This window comes from Python bivittatus, unplaced genomic scaffold (assembly GCF_059951505.1).
Source record: "Python bivittatus isolate LINGU-HERP-01145 unplaced genomic scaffold, Pbiv_v1 ctg000700_np1212, whole genome shotgun sequence".
In the NCBI taxonomy this organism is placed as follows: Eukaryota; Metazoa; Chordata; class Lepidosauria; order Squamata; family Pythonidae; genus Python; species Python bivittatus.
The window spans coordinates 3,999,712-4,014,068 of NW_028277098.1; the positions used below are offsets into that span (position 1 = coordinate 3,999,712).

At 39.1% G+C, this 14,357-nt stretch overlaps 1 protein-coding gene and 1 long non-coding RNA gene across 2 annotated transcripts; one reads left to right on the forward strand and one right to left on the reverse strand.

The window, feature by feature from the left end:
* Nucleotides 1–2,958: 2,958 nt before the first annotated feature.
* Nucleotides 2,959–6,542, reverse strand: MRPS14 (mitochondrial ribosomal protein S14). Its single transcript, XM_007422589.3, has 3 exons — nt 6,393–6,542; nt 5,328–5,486; nt 2,959–3,333 (listed from the first exon to the last, which is right to left on the reverse strand). Exons 1-3 carry the CDS (start codon nt 6,465–6,467, stop codon nt 3,151–3,153), a joined length of 417 nt encoding a protein of 138 aa, XP_007422651.1. The 5' UTR covers nt 6,468–6,542; the 3' UTR covers nt 2,959–3,150.
* On the forward strand, nt 6,539–12,793 carry LOC112540035 (uncharacterized). Its single transcript, XR_003084084.2, has 2 exons — nt 6,539–6,662; nt 12,483–12,793. It is a non-coding gene; the product is annotated as an uncharacterized LOC112540035 (long non-coding RNA).
* Nucleotides 12,794–14,357: the final 1,564 nt, after the last annotated feature.

Genomic DNA, 14,357 nt, shown 5'->3' on the forward strand with positions numbered 1-14,357 from the left:
CAGCCCTAGGAAGGAGGCAATGGCAAATCACTTCTGAAAATCTTGCTAAGAAAACTGCAAAGACTTGTCCAGGCAGTTGCCAGGAGTCAAGACTGACTTGAAGGTGCACATGCACACTTCATGCATTGGTGTAGAAACATCTGAAGTTTTGAGTGGCACCACCTACTAGTATCATTTTCCTGCCAAACTCCCCATTGTGGCCTCCTGGTTCTCCCTTTGTGCTTTGTTTTTATGGCCTGTCCTTGACTCATGTTAAGCTTGGGGGCTTTTATCACCCTCCTGATGAGACTGACAAGGTGCCAACCAAATGCTTCCTTCCTGGGCTTCACATTTCGTCTCAGGAATCCTTCATGAAGATGCAATAGGCTATTATCACAGAATGCAAATCCTCAGAATAACATTCAGTCCTGTACTATGCGTTTGACTTTTCCTATCCAGATACAAGACTTTATTGTGCTTAATGGGAGATTTGCACATGAACCATTGCAACTACTGCACATGTGCTGCTATACTGTCCCTATAATCAGGGCAGTCACCAAACTCTCATTTCTCCCCTGCTACCATGCTATATAGGTCAAAACGAAAGCCTGCATGCGGATCTTCTCTTGTCTGACAGGAAACCATTCAGGTAGCTAATTTTGGTGTGGTAGCAATCAAAATTTGCTGACAGATGGGATACGGGCAAACACACTGAAAAAAATCTCTATTTTATTTATCATTATTTCTGCCATTTGGACAAAATATACAAATTAGGCCTTACTGCATGAGGTGACTAGTCTTTCAAAGAGTTATACAAAGTTGAAATGGGGCTGGGGGTGTGGGAATTTCAATTGTTCAACAAATTAGTGTCCTTTTACCAACAACTTCATTTGTCAGAAAGTCGAAGCAAGAACAAGAGGTCTCCTATCCTGGGCCTTATCCTCACAGAGAGAAAGTGATGTTATTATTGAATTTAGGGTACACAGAGGAGGAGGAACTGAAATCAGATCTGCATACTGGTCTTCAAAAGAACGGATTCTGACAAACTTGGAGGGAAGCTAGGTTGGCTCCAGTGGCTTAAAATCCTTATGAAGAAAAATGTCCTGGAAGGATGGGAAATGCTATGAAATGAGATACTGAAGATGCAACTGCAAATAATTCCCATGAGGAAGAACAAGAAAAATCCGAAGAAGCCAGTATGGATACACGGAGAACTCTCTAAAAGGCCATGCATGGGGAAGGAGAACTTAGCAAATTACAGACCTGCCAGCCTGAGGTCTATAGTGGCAAGGTCTTTCTTTGAACAGATTATCAGACAGCATGTTTGTGAGCACTTGGCTAGATATGGTACAATTAATAGAACCTAGCATGGGTTTGTCACAAATTGTACACGACTAACGGTATCTTCTGTGATAGTTACTTAGTAAATCAAAGGCATGCTATAGACAGAGGTAGATAGACCGTAGCAAAGCCTTTGACAGAGTGCCTCATGATATTCTCCTTCATTGAAATGGTAAAATATAAGCTAAATGATACTACTGTTAGATGAACTCACAGTAGGCTGAATGACTGCACTCAAAAAGTGATTAATGGCTCCCCTGCAGCTTGGAGAGAAATATTGAGTGGAACGCTACAGGGCTCTATCCTGCACCCTCTGCTGTTTTAGCACTTTTATCACTCACCTGGATGGAGTTGAGGAACACTTACAAAATTTGCAGATGACACAAAACTGGAAGGAGTAGCTAATACTTTAGACAGAAAATTCAAAATGATGGAGACAGGGTTTTTCAGTGGGCAGGCATGAATAGGATGGAATTTAACAGGAAAAACATAACATTCTGCATGTGAATAGGAAAAATGTAAGGCAGAAAAATAGAATTGGTGAGGCTTGACCTGGTGGTAATACATGTGCAAAGAAGTTGAATGCCCATAAACATGAGCCAACAGTGTGACCTAGTTGTTAAAAAGAGAAAAGTGCTATCTTGGGGTACATTAACAAGTACATTGAGTCCAGATTACAGAAAGTAATTGTTCCATTCTATTCTGGCCAGGTCAGGTCCTATTTGGAGTACTGTGTCCAGCTGTAGGCATCATAGTTTAAAAAGGACAATGGCAATTTGGATTAGATGGACCCTATCTAATAGATTGATTCTATGACCTCACTTGGCAGTGCATGTGAGAAGGGTCTAGGAATAGTAAGGACCACCAACGTATACAGCAGTTTTGGGATTCCTTAATGGGAGCATTCTCTCCAGGTTTCAGGACTAATAGTGCCATGCACTCTGTACTGCTTAGATTGCACACAGAATACAGTACTGGGTTCACTTCTGGGCACCACACTTTAAAAGGAACAAAAAGAAGCTGGAACACATTCAGAGGAATGCTTTGAGGATATGGGGTCTGCAAACCAATCCCTGGGAAGAACAGTTAAGGTACATTATATTGAAAAAGGGAAGACTAAGGGGAGATATCATAAAGTCTACAAATATTTATGGGTATCATACTAAAAGCAGGACAAAGATCAACAATTTTAAATAGAAAGAAGGGACAGAGGGAGGATTTTTCTGGCAGTAAGAGTAGTTAAGCAATGGAAGTCTGCCTAGAACCATCAGGGATTGTCTCTTGCTAGAGGTTTTCAAATGGACTGGATGTCTGTTCAGTGGAGATGTGAATTCTTGTACTGAGCAGGGAGCTGGATTGGATGAACTATAGGCTTCTTTCAACTTGTACCCTCTACTTAAACCCTGATTTTTCTGAACACTGTTTTTGGGCCATGCATATACTATTCTATCCTGTCCAGAAATAACCTGACCTTTTCTAAAGTATGTTATAAAAGTCAGAAAATTACTGTAACTAGTTATCTGCATACAATATGTAAACTAGGCTATTACACACTGTTATTTTTCCAAATTGTAATGATACAGAAACTTTCCAACAGTAAAGTGAAACACTGCTTCAGGTGCAAGAAATGAGTGAGAGTCAAGTCTGAGATAGTTTATTTTTCATGTCTCCTCCTAAGAGCAGGTTCACATCTTCATAATATCAGACTGACATCCTTGTCAACATAACTAGCATTCCCCATCTCTCATCCTTGCATACCATGAGTTATATATTCAGGAAGTTTTAAATATGACTGTTTTGTCATGTTTGAAGAAATTACTTGCTTGCAGCTCACCACATTGCCCTCTGTATCCCAGAGAGCTGGGCATGGTCAGCCAGATGGCGGAAAACAATTCGGCTGAGCCTCCACCGCCTTTTCACGCCTCTTGGTCGGGATGTCAGAACACATCGATTGTGGATCCGCACAGGGCAACTATCTCGGGGCAGATCAGCGATTTCCTTATCGGTAATTTCCTGGAACAAATAAAAAAAAAATGATGTAAAATTTCCCTTTTATACTTAGCCAAGGTATTTTGATCTCTAAAGCTTAGAATCACAGAGCACACTGCATTATTTCCCATTCTAGAGCCAACTCTGATGTTGCAATCAAGTTTCTAACTTTCTACTTAAACTAGAAGAGCAAAGAGCAACCCTATAAACACAACTTTCTATCCCCCAGAAGCAAGGTTATCTCTGAGATTTATAAGTGGGTTAAATTAGGATAGAGATAGATACAGATAGCTAGATAATGCCTAATATTTTTTTATCAAGTTTACATGATATAACTAACACTAACGTGTTTTGGAATATGCCATATTTACCTGTTAGAAAGATTATTTTCGCTCCACAAAATAATTACATGTGAAAGGGGGTGGGGTGGTCTTTTTACATTCATCATCCTGTTTATGTTTTCTTTTTTTACTGGCAAAAGGGAGGTGAGCGTGTGTATGTGTGGACATTTGTTACTTTGTAAGTCTGGTTTTATAGTTATGTCACATGATTACATTTATTGGAGTGAGAGTGAAGAATCTCAAATGGTTTCAACTGGAGCTGCCAACCCTAAACTGACATGGTAGAGAATCTGGGATTTGCCCAGGATTTTTATCTGTATTCTCCCCCCCCCCCCACAAAATGTAGGATAATCTTTTCAGATAAATACAATATAGTAGCCCAATTTAGAACTACTGCCTTTTCATGAGCTCTGAAGTTTTCTCAATGAAGAAAAGGGTCTCTTGCCTACTTAATTGTACAATTTGCTCTAAAACAGCCAATATTGTCAGAATATATATAATCATAAAGGAAAAGTAAAACAAGATATGATCTTGAATATAATACCAGCCAAAAGCATGAACATTTAGAGCCTCCTGAAACCTTACAGTGACACACACGTCCCAGTTCTTATAGAAGTACTGAAACTGTTTTGGGGCTATTCTACCACAGACTATAGATAAGAGCTAATATCACATATCATAAATCTTCCATGTAGGAGACTAGGTGCTATGGAGAAAGGTTATCCTCCTCTTTACATGTTAGATGTCTATCTGGAGAGACTTTTTGTACTGAAACATTCACATGAGGTCCTGTAATCCTTATACAGGTTAACCACTCCAATGAGAATTAGACTGGAAGTGGAACTATTGTTTCTCAGCTAAAATATCCAAGATCTCTTTGAACAATTAGAATTTTTTTGCATGGAATTTTCTAATCACATGTACTGATGGCTACTCAATAAAAAATACATTTGCATTTTTCAGAGCCTATATATACCAACTTTTAAAGTATTTTAAATAGAAAAAGCACATTAAAAAGGATACTAGCAGTTAAAACTAAAGCAGGAATACAAGTTTTTATAAAAATTTTTAAAACTTAAAATAAAAGGAACTAAGATTTAACTGCCTGAACATAGCAACCTATTTTTAAATCATTTGAGATTCTTTAACTGAAGGACAACTATAACATGTTCCCAATAAATAATATATTTAGTGTAAGATGCAATGGTATCTACCTGCCATGTTAGATCCAGCAGGAGAGGCATGCTCTGAATTCCATCTGCAAGAGAGTGCCATCTGGAGGGGCCCAGGAAAAGAACATTTTCTGCTGTGGTGCCTGCCCCCGGGAACATCATCCCACCAGAGATTAGGCTTGCCCTGACCCTGCTGGCCTTTCGCAAGGGATTTAAAAACTTGGTTTTGCCATCAAACCTGGCGCTCTGATACTGCGGGTGAGCCTGTTTCTTGGTCATGGTTCTACTAAATATGGAATGATATGAGTGTTCTTGGTATTTATGATATTTTTAATTTTGGTTGTTTTTACTGTTTTTACTGTTTTTAACTGTTAGTTCCCCAGAATCATGCCTAGGAGATGGGCAGCCGTATAAATTTATCAAATAAACAAGAGAACCTATCAAATAACAGGTTTTCTTATTGTTCCAGTTCATAATACCTTAACAAAAGTAATATGATTCTTACCTGGAGTTCTTTAGGCAAAATTTTATTTTTCCTAATGCAATTCAGCCGTAATCTTTGATCTGCATAATCAAAAGCCATTTTCCTTCTCTTAACATCACGTAGCATCCTCCAGTCCACATAATAACTCCTTATTTGACCAACGCATGGCATGGGGAAGAACTAATAAACAGAAATTACAATCAGCTTTTGTTCAAGCAAATGGGCATGAGTGTCTAGATCCAGACTGGTGCAGGTATATTCTTAAAATCTTTAAAAAAGCAAAGCAATCATATTGATCATAATATAAGATCAGTGGAGGTTTACAGAACAGTTTGCTACAACTTCAGAAAAAATGTGGGAGGAGAGAGAAAAAAAAGTTAAAGAGAGGTGCAGAACCATCTAGACACTGCTAAACTACAACAACTGCATGGCCAGTGATGTGAGGTGCTGGGGACTGCACTTCAGCAATACTGAAAAGTCTAGAGAAAAACTCCTTTTATATTAAGTTACCTGCTCTTAATTTTCTAAGTGTTTCTGGCCTTGTGCATAGTCACTCTAACAGACCTCACCAATACCTTGTGTTCTGAGTTAATTCCATTTTTGAAGTTCACATCAACACACTAAATAAACCGACCCAGGGTAGCCAAAATGTGGTTGTGGGTCACAGAAACCCAGCCAGAAATTTTAGCTCGTCAGCTGCACCCTCTGCTAACGATTTCCAGCACGGTGGCGGGCAAAGCAGAGAAAAATCGCATGACTGACTGTCTCTGGTGCCCCATTCGTAACTTGATTTAATGCAGCTTCTGGTTAGTTTTAGCCCGTGGTAATTTGGCTCTGGACGACTTCATTTTCAGTAGCATAATATGAGCATGCCTCCTACTCAGAAAAGGCCGCAAAGGACAGGTAACATGCATCCGCCACAGATCTTTTGGAAGGTCGGCAGTGCATGACTTTTAAGGCTGGGCTTATCTCGTAGCGACTATTGGGAAAACAGCACTCGGCAGAAGCGAAAGTCGACGTAACGAGCGCAGCACGCTAAGTGAGGAACCAGGAGGGAAAGCTGCCGTGCCCGGCCGCGACTCTAACCTGCCGAAACGCCGAGCGCAGCGCCAAACCCACTGCCGCCATCTTTCCCACAGCGACGCTATTAGGACTGCGCATGCGTCGCTGGCACCTTGAGCGGATCGACTGCTTGAGTTGACCCGCCAGTGCGTGAAAATGCGGATGGGACGTAAAGGAGAGGGGCGGGCGCTGAAGCGGAAGTTGATGAAAGAGCGGAAGCAGTAGGCGGGTTTTGTCAGAGTGGGCGACAAAGCTTAACAACACTTGGGTGTTACGAATTGAACTTTTTTAAAGGTGAGCGTAGGAGCTTTTATTATTTCCACAGAATTAAACTCTCTCTCTCTCTCCCTCTATATATAGTATTTGTGTGTGTATATATGCATATACATTTATTTATTTATATATCACATTTCTATAGCCGCCCATCTCACACAAAGCGTGAATTAAACCCTTTAAGGTTAGATTGAGCCCGCTCTGCGCTCCCAAGCAATTGTATGTAAGATTGCAGCCTAGTGGTTCAGATGTTACAAGACTACTTCACATTTTCGTTGCAGCAGGCTAAATGGGTTGTTTCTCTGGAAGCTTTCATTAAGAGACCAATCCATAACAGAAATCCCAGTACGGCTGAATTCACAAAACATGGTAGGGTAAATGTGGTTGATTACTTTTTGTGAACCACCCAGGGTGCTTAGTTCATGCTGAGTATGTTGTATTAACCCAAGCAACTAGATTGATTAGGCAAACCTAGAATCATGTAATTGTGGATTAGCGTGATGTGCTAATAGAGTACATAAATGGAATTCTGGCTTTGGTGTTTTTTGTTTGCACGCTTGTTTTTGAAGTTGACACAATTCAGCCCTCAGATATGGAGAGCTGAGAAGGTATCACTGTTAAGTCAAAAGAAGGGCCAAATAAACTTTAAATGGATAAGCCTAGTAAGATTTGTTATAGCTAGGAAACTTTCCTATTCTATGGAGCTGGTGGACAGACTTGATGATCCTGTAATAATACAGAATTGCATGATAACAATATTAAGTACAAATAATTGCAAGTGTTCTTTTCCATGTTTAGGTAGGTTTTATTAGCTGACATTCATTGCTGTTCTGAGAAGATTCATAATGAGAAAAAATGTTGGAAAGGTGACACTTTCTCTCTGAAAAATATGTAAAATTTGCAATCAAAGGAAAATAGTGTAAATATAAAGAGTTGTTTTTAAGTGGAATTTTAAATAAGTTTTTTACTTATGGAAGAAAACAAATTAATGGTTTGTTTTGGTAGGCTTTATGACACAATTAGGCTGAAATGAAGGAGACGCTAAGGTGATTAAACTGTAAGTAGAAAGTCTGATGAAATCCATTGGACCCTGGACAGAGCTTGGGGAGCCCGCAGGGCTGGAGATAAATAATTTTTTCAGGCATAGTTACAATGTTCTGCTTTTTGAAGCTCCTAATTTTCGTCAAGCTACAGTTTAGACTAACAGAACAATAATTTTTCATAATTGTGTTGACTAGCATGCTATAAAGAAAGCTTTGTCAAGGCCCAACTGATTGGTGATCTTTTCCCCTTTTACTACAGGAAGCATGTGTAATTTGATAGGAAAGGGCCTGGAGCAAATTTCTTATGAAAATTTACAAATTTCATTGTCATCACTGATTTCTATGGCATAGTTGCTGGAAATTATCCGTACTAATTTCTCTGAGAAACTTTTGATCTTAGGGATTCCAAACTGAATTTTCTATGTCATTAGTCATTTGCATGTGTTCATTCTGTATGGATGAAAGTTCAAAGTTTATCTTAATATTCAGCATTTTTCCACACCTCAGTTTCTACTTCATACTTCTATTAAGTATGAAAATCTCTAGAGAGATTGTTGTTTGTATATTCAACAGAATGCATTTAAAAATTCCCTGCAGTCAGGAATTCTTATACAGGGAGTCCTCATTTAACATCCACTTGTTCAGTGACCAAAGTTATGAAGGCGCTGAATGAGGGGTACCTACAACAGGTCCTCATAGTTGCAGCTGTCACAGCATCCCCATGGTCACATGATTGCGATTCAACCTCAAGCAAAGTCAATGGGAAAGCTGGCAGGAGATTGCATATGGCAATCACATGACTGCAGGATGCTGCTACTGAGCAGGATTTGCTTAGCAATGGTAACTGGGACTGCTGGAACTGCCACTGTAAGTCAGTGTGGTCATGTGATGTTGCGGTTTATGACTGCATTGCTTACTGACAGAGTTCCTGGTCCCAATTATTGTTGGTAAGCGAGGTCTACCTGTAAGGCAGCCTACATGCTCTCAGAAAACGAATAACTGTCTATTGTTGTCCAATATGAACTGGAAAAATAGTTGTCAGCAGAAGGGGATATCAGAAAGCCATTTGATCCATTTGATAATTATTACAGTTATTGCCATTGTCATATCCTCTTATGTAGTCTCTTCATCAAAGCATTTGACATTTCTATTATTGCTATTAATATTTCATTTTTGAAATGAAGGCCAACTCTACAAGTAAATGAAATTCAATCAAAAGTCCAAATGTTGGGTTTAATAGGACTGCAAAAAGAAAATTATGCAGGTCAGAATATATCAGAAAATTAGTAATAAAAACATTCATGCCAGCAAGAGTTTTTGAAAAATTATATTAAATAGATTGACTCCTCATACTAAAGCCATGGTAATTAATAACTTTCTAATGTGATCCTAGACTGGGGAAACTACACAATGTTAAAAATCATTACCTTATGTAGGAAACTGTCTGGCTGTATATATATATCAAATATAATCTTCTTTATTCAGACACATCTAATAAGAAAGCACAACTATGAGATTTAAATAACTCATTTCTCAGCTACAATACCTACCTAATAAAGTTTAAAAACTGATCAGCACGGTTTCCATTTGTAATCTACTATAAGATAACCCCAGAAGACAAAACAATAGAATACTACTTGTCATGTACAGCTTTCACCACTCAAATGTATCATTTATTATCTACTACCCACACAGTATAGCAACACTTCCTTTCACAGAACGTGGGAGATACAGTGGTACCTCGGGTCACGAACGCGTCTGTTCACGACCAATTCGGATCACGAACAGCACCATTCGCAAAATTTTGCTTCCATTCGCGAACGCCGGATTGGGTGACGAACAGGATCCGCGGCCATTTTCCCTGCCGTGACACGTGGTCATGGCTTCCTGTAGGGAGGGGGACTCTCCCTCCAAGCAATAACTGCCTCCCCACCCGCCTTCCTGTCCTCCACGCCAGAAGTCGTGTCGAGCAAGGTTAGCGTTCTCTCTCTTCGTACTGTACTTTGTGTCATATTTTTGTGGTTTTAAAAAAAAAAACATATGGTTCAGAACGGATTAACCGTAATTACATTGAACCTTATGGGAAAATTTGATTTGGGTCGCGACCAATTCGGGTCGCGACCAGAGTCGCGGAACGAATTAAGTTTGTGACCCGAGGTACCATTGTACTTGGTATCAGGCAGCTGCCCCACTTAGACAAGTTTATCTATTTCTATGCCAAAGAATAAATGTCACAAATATCCAGTCAAAAGTGACAGTGTTTAAAAATTAGTGGGGAACATTTGAGTTCTCCAGGATACTGTTTCTTATAGATAAGACCAAGGCTGGGACTTCTTTTCACAATTCTTAACATAACTATACTGTGCAAGAATCTATGTCACACTTAACTCCTGCTTTGTTTTTGTTCACTGAAGGTTATTCTCACTGTCTCTTCTCTTCATTTCTTCCCTGCCCCCTGCTGTCACTTGCTGTGTATACAGTATTTCTCAGGATTAAGTTCCAGGCATCTGATCAAGTGGACTGTGTTCCACAAAAATGGATGTGATAACAATTAAGTTGCCTTTAAGATGTCAGAAACTCTTTGTTGTATTTTCTGCAACTCCTCTGGAAAGTAAAGGATGTACTGGCATCTTTAGGACCAACCCAAGAAGCTGTGAAATCCCTAAATGATCTGCAGAGATCAGCAGAGACCATGAGCCACTTCAGACTGCAACAGCAGCACCCCACCATTTTGAAAGGAAAATTCTAGAAATATATCTGCAGTCATCTGAACGAAACAGATGTTGTGTCTCTGGGCATTCGGAGCAGTGATTAAGCAGCTCCTTGCCATTCTGCTGTCAAGGTGGTATCTTTCAGCCACCTACATTTAAATTTATAAGAAACCTTTCTTCCTTCCTTTTTTCAGATAGTGCAGTAATAGATCTAGCTTTTCCAAAGCAGAACACTTGCTTCTTTCCAAGGAATACAAATGATTAGAGGATTTTGCAGGCTTTCCCCCTCAAATTAGTTGAATCTTGTAGCTATAATATTAAAATGTACGTTAGGTGGTGCTAGTGACTGAAGGAAAGCACTGTTGTCAGCCTCATCATTATATAACTAAAAATTCAGTTTTCTGATTTTCAGACTTCATGTAGCTGAAGCAGTGCTGTTCTTATATAAAAGAGAATTTTTAGAGGTTTGACCATATTTTTGCTGGAAAAACACATCTTGTGGCACTTGAATTTTATGTTGTTATTGCCTTACATTTCATACAGCTGATGAAATGGACTAGGATGCATGTATGCTTAAATGGCAGTTGGTTCATCTTTAAGATGCCACAGGTTTCTCTGTTGTTTTGGATACAAGAGAGAGGTATCAGCAGTCTTTGAGGACTTAGAGTTTTGCAGAAGAAGTACAAAACAATTAGAAAGTGGAAGGAGGGAATACCCCACTGAAGATCCAGTATGCTAAATGGGACACAGGATATTGACTACAGTGAGGAAAAAAAAATTAAGCATTGGGGAAAGAAATGGAATTGGCTGTTGTGATGAAAAAAACATGGGATTGACTGGAACCTGAACAAGAATGTGCCATAATCCATATTGCAACATTGTGTTCTGTGACCCAGTTGCTATGAGCAAAAGATCCAGTTTGCTACTGAATATGTTGTTTTAGGACTGGGGAGAACCAAGTTCAAATCCCATTCAACCATGACATTTACTTCATGAGTTTTGATGAGTCACTATTTCTTAGTCTAGTTAAATTCATAGGGTGCTTGTGAATACAAAATGTAGAGCAAGAAGGAGAATCATGCATGCTGCCTTGAGTGTTTAAAAGAAAGAAGTGGTATACATGGAATTAATGAATAAAGCATGCATGTTTATTTTCTTTTTGATGTTCTATCCTCAATACTCTTACAGTCCTGCACTGAGATTGTACTGTAATTATCTGTTCAAATATATCTACAGTTGTAAGATAGTTAATACAGTACTTGAAAATACGTGTCTCTATTCTTACTTAAGAGGAAAAATATGATGCAACAAAGTAACAAAAGCTGAAGCATGGTTCTTTAAGATGTTTTCTATCACAAATTCCATTGAAATTAGTAGGAGCTATGCAAGAAATGGTAGAACTTCTCCATGAAAGTGTTGGAAAGTAATTATTAGAAAGCTAAAGTAACACCATGTTAGAAGAGAAATTAGTGTTGCACCATTATGAAGGAGAGAGTGAGCCACATAGAAAGATAAAAGATAAGGCATACCAATTAGAAAGTGGGAAATTGAGCTATACCTTATTAGGAAAGTTAAACATGAGAACTTTAGGGTCAGACATGCACAAATTTGTTGTTTATACCTGTCTGTAAAAGGGTGTTGTGCCCCTGACAAGGGGCCAGTTTGCACCCAGCGCTTTTGATTTGTGTGCCTAATAAACTTTTGAACTCTGAACTACAGCATCTAGCATTTGACCTGATCAAGAAACAAACCAAAAGGGAAGAAATTTTTCCAACAAAAATTACATGACCGTTACATGACTATTCTCTTCTCTCATTACAGTAAATTTACTCTTATTCAGTAAATGAATGAAACTCCTGGTGCAAACCATTTTAATCACATCACATCACAGCCCAAATCATAGCACCATTGAATCACAAAATCATAGCGTTAAAGGGGCTATTTAGGCCATCAAGCCCAACCAATTCAGTTCTGGAATCTAGATTAAAGAATCTGCAACAGATAGTTGTTCAGCTTTTACCTTTCTTGTGATTTGGAAACCATGCTTGTGTTGATGCATCTTAAAATTGTGTTTGTCTTTTTTGCAGGTATGTCATGCTGCTGACTGAGAAACAACTAGTGATCAGCTACAGTTCCAGGATCTTTTCACATATAATATTACTAGGTCAAATAGCTGCCATTCAGTATCTGTGCGCTTGATATTTTTTTCTAAAATGTACAAGTTTTTATCTTCCTGCAGTGTCAGTTCATTTCCCTCATCTCTCAAAAGCATTCTGAATTTTGTTTTGTCATCTGTGGCATTACCTGTTCCCCAAATTCCATCAATATCTGCAAATTTGATAAGCATTTCTTCCATCTCCTATTCAGATCATTAATAAAAACACTAAAGAATACTCCACCAAGGACGGAATCCTGTGGTATCTTGCGTAATGTTTCTACCCAGATGGGGGACATGAGCGGAGAAAACTTGGTATCCTAATTGCCATGCCTTCCACCCACATTTAAGTAGTTTGCTAATCTTAATGTCAAATACTTTACTGAATCCAGGATGTATTATGTTCATAGCATCCCTACAGTTCCTTAAAGATGTTCCTCAACTAAACTTCTAATAGGCACAGCATTATTTTCAAGATACTGATAGACTGATTATGAACTGGTCTAAGAATCTTCCTAGGTATCCTTATCAGCGTAGCACTTCACATTTTCTCTAAGGCTACATTTATTGTATTTCCTATAAACTGCCAGGAGTCCTTTGGAATTGCATTGAGATATAATTATAAAGAAATAAAATTTAGGCAGTTGCAGGAACAATCTCTTAATGTAAATTATACTGATGTAAAAGTTTATGTTTCCATCAGCAATCCTTATCCCGTTACTGCCATGATGCTGGCAAAATGGTGTTGCCCTTAATTACATTGTGCAGGGCACATTAAGAATAGGGTTTGGTGGATTCTTCTAGCTTTCTTTCCCTCCCCTCTCACCAAACATCACCAGCTGGTGGGAAAACATCCATCAGTTATACCACTTAACATGGGATGGAGCTGAGGCTGGATGAAGAGGCTGGTGAGCTAACAATTTGTCAAAGCTTGCTTCAATTTGTTGTGTTTTCTGCTGATGCAGTCAAAGGGCATTGAACTGTTAGCTGATAGTAGGGCTCCTTTAAGAATAGATGTAGCCCTTCAACACAGTGTTCAGGAGGGGAGGGGACATGCTCATACTTGTGATGGACTGGAATGGAGGAAGGGGGGTGAAAACGGTGCTCTCGTCCTCTGGAGATAAGCGGAGAAAGCTGGCGCATCCCTAAACATTCCAGAAGATAATAGAGACTTGTGCCTGGGAACTGCTGGTCAGTCTGAGAAGATTTTCTGTAAACAGGTGCTGGCAAATAAACCTTGCTGATTGAACCTGCATGGTCTCCAGGAGTTCTTTGGGCTAGGCCTGACAATACTATCCTAAAGTGGCTAATAGATAACATTTTGATCCCTTACCTGATCGCAGCACTGGCATAATAGTTGGTGAAGTGTGACAGATTGCATCCATGACAAAATCTGTGTTGTGATGAAGGGGAAAGCACTGCTTTAAACATTGGAACAACTAAGGATGGTAAAGCTTCTCCTGGTCTGGGGAATCACACAAGGCAATGACATGATGACAAGGCAGGTAAAAAGGTGGTTGGGATATGTGTATGCCATAGTTAGATGCAGGTGAGGAAAAGCACTGGAGCTCCCAGTAAATGTCAGGGTAATTTGTGTCTACTACTTTATATCTGAATGATTGGCAGGTTGCATTGGGTAGTATGATACCAACCACAGGATTGCTGTTATTAATTCCTTTCCATACTTTAACCCAGATGCTCTCAACATTTGTAAAATAATTCCTTTGCATTTCTAAGCAAGTTAACATTTTGCAGCTTCCTTCTGCATTGCTTCTGTTCCTTTTGAACTAATTGCATCCTTCAGTTG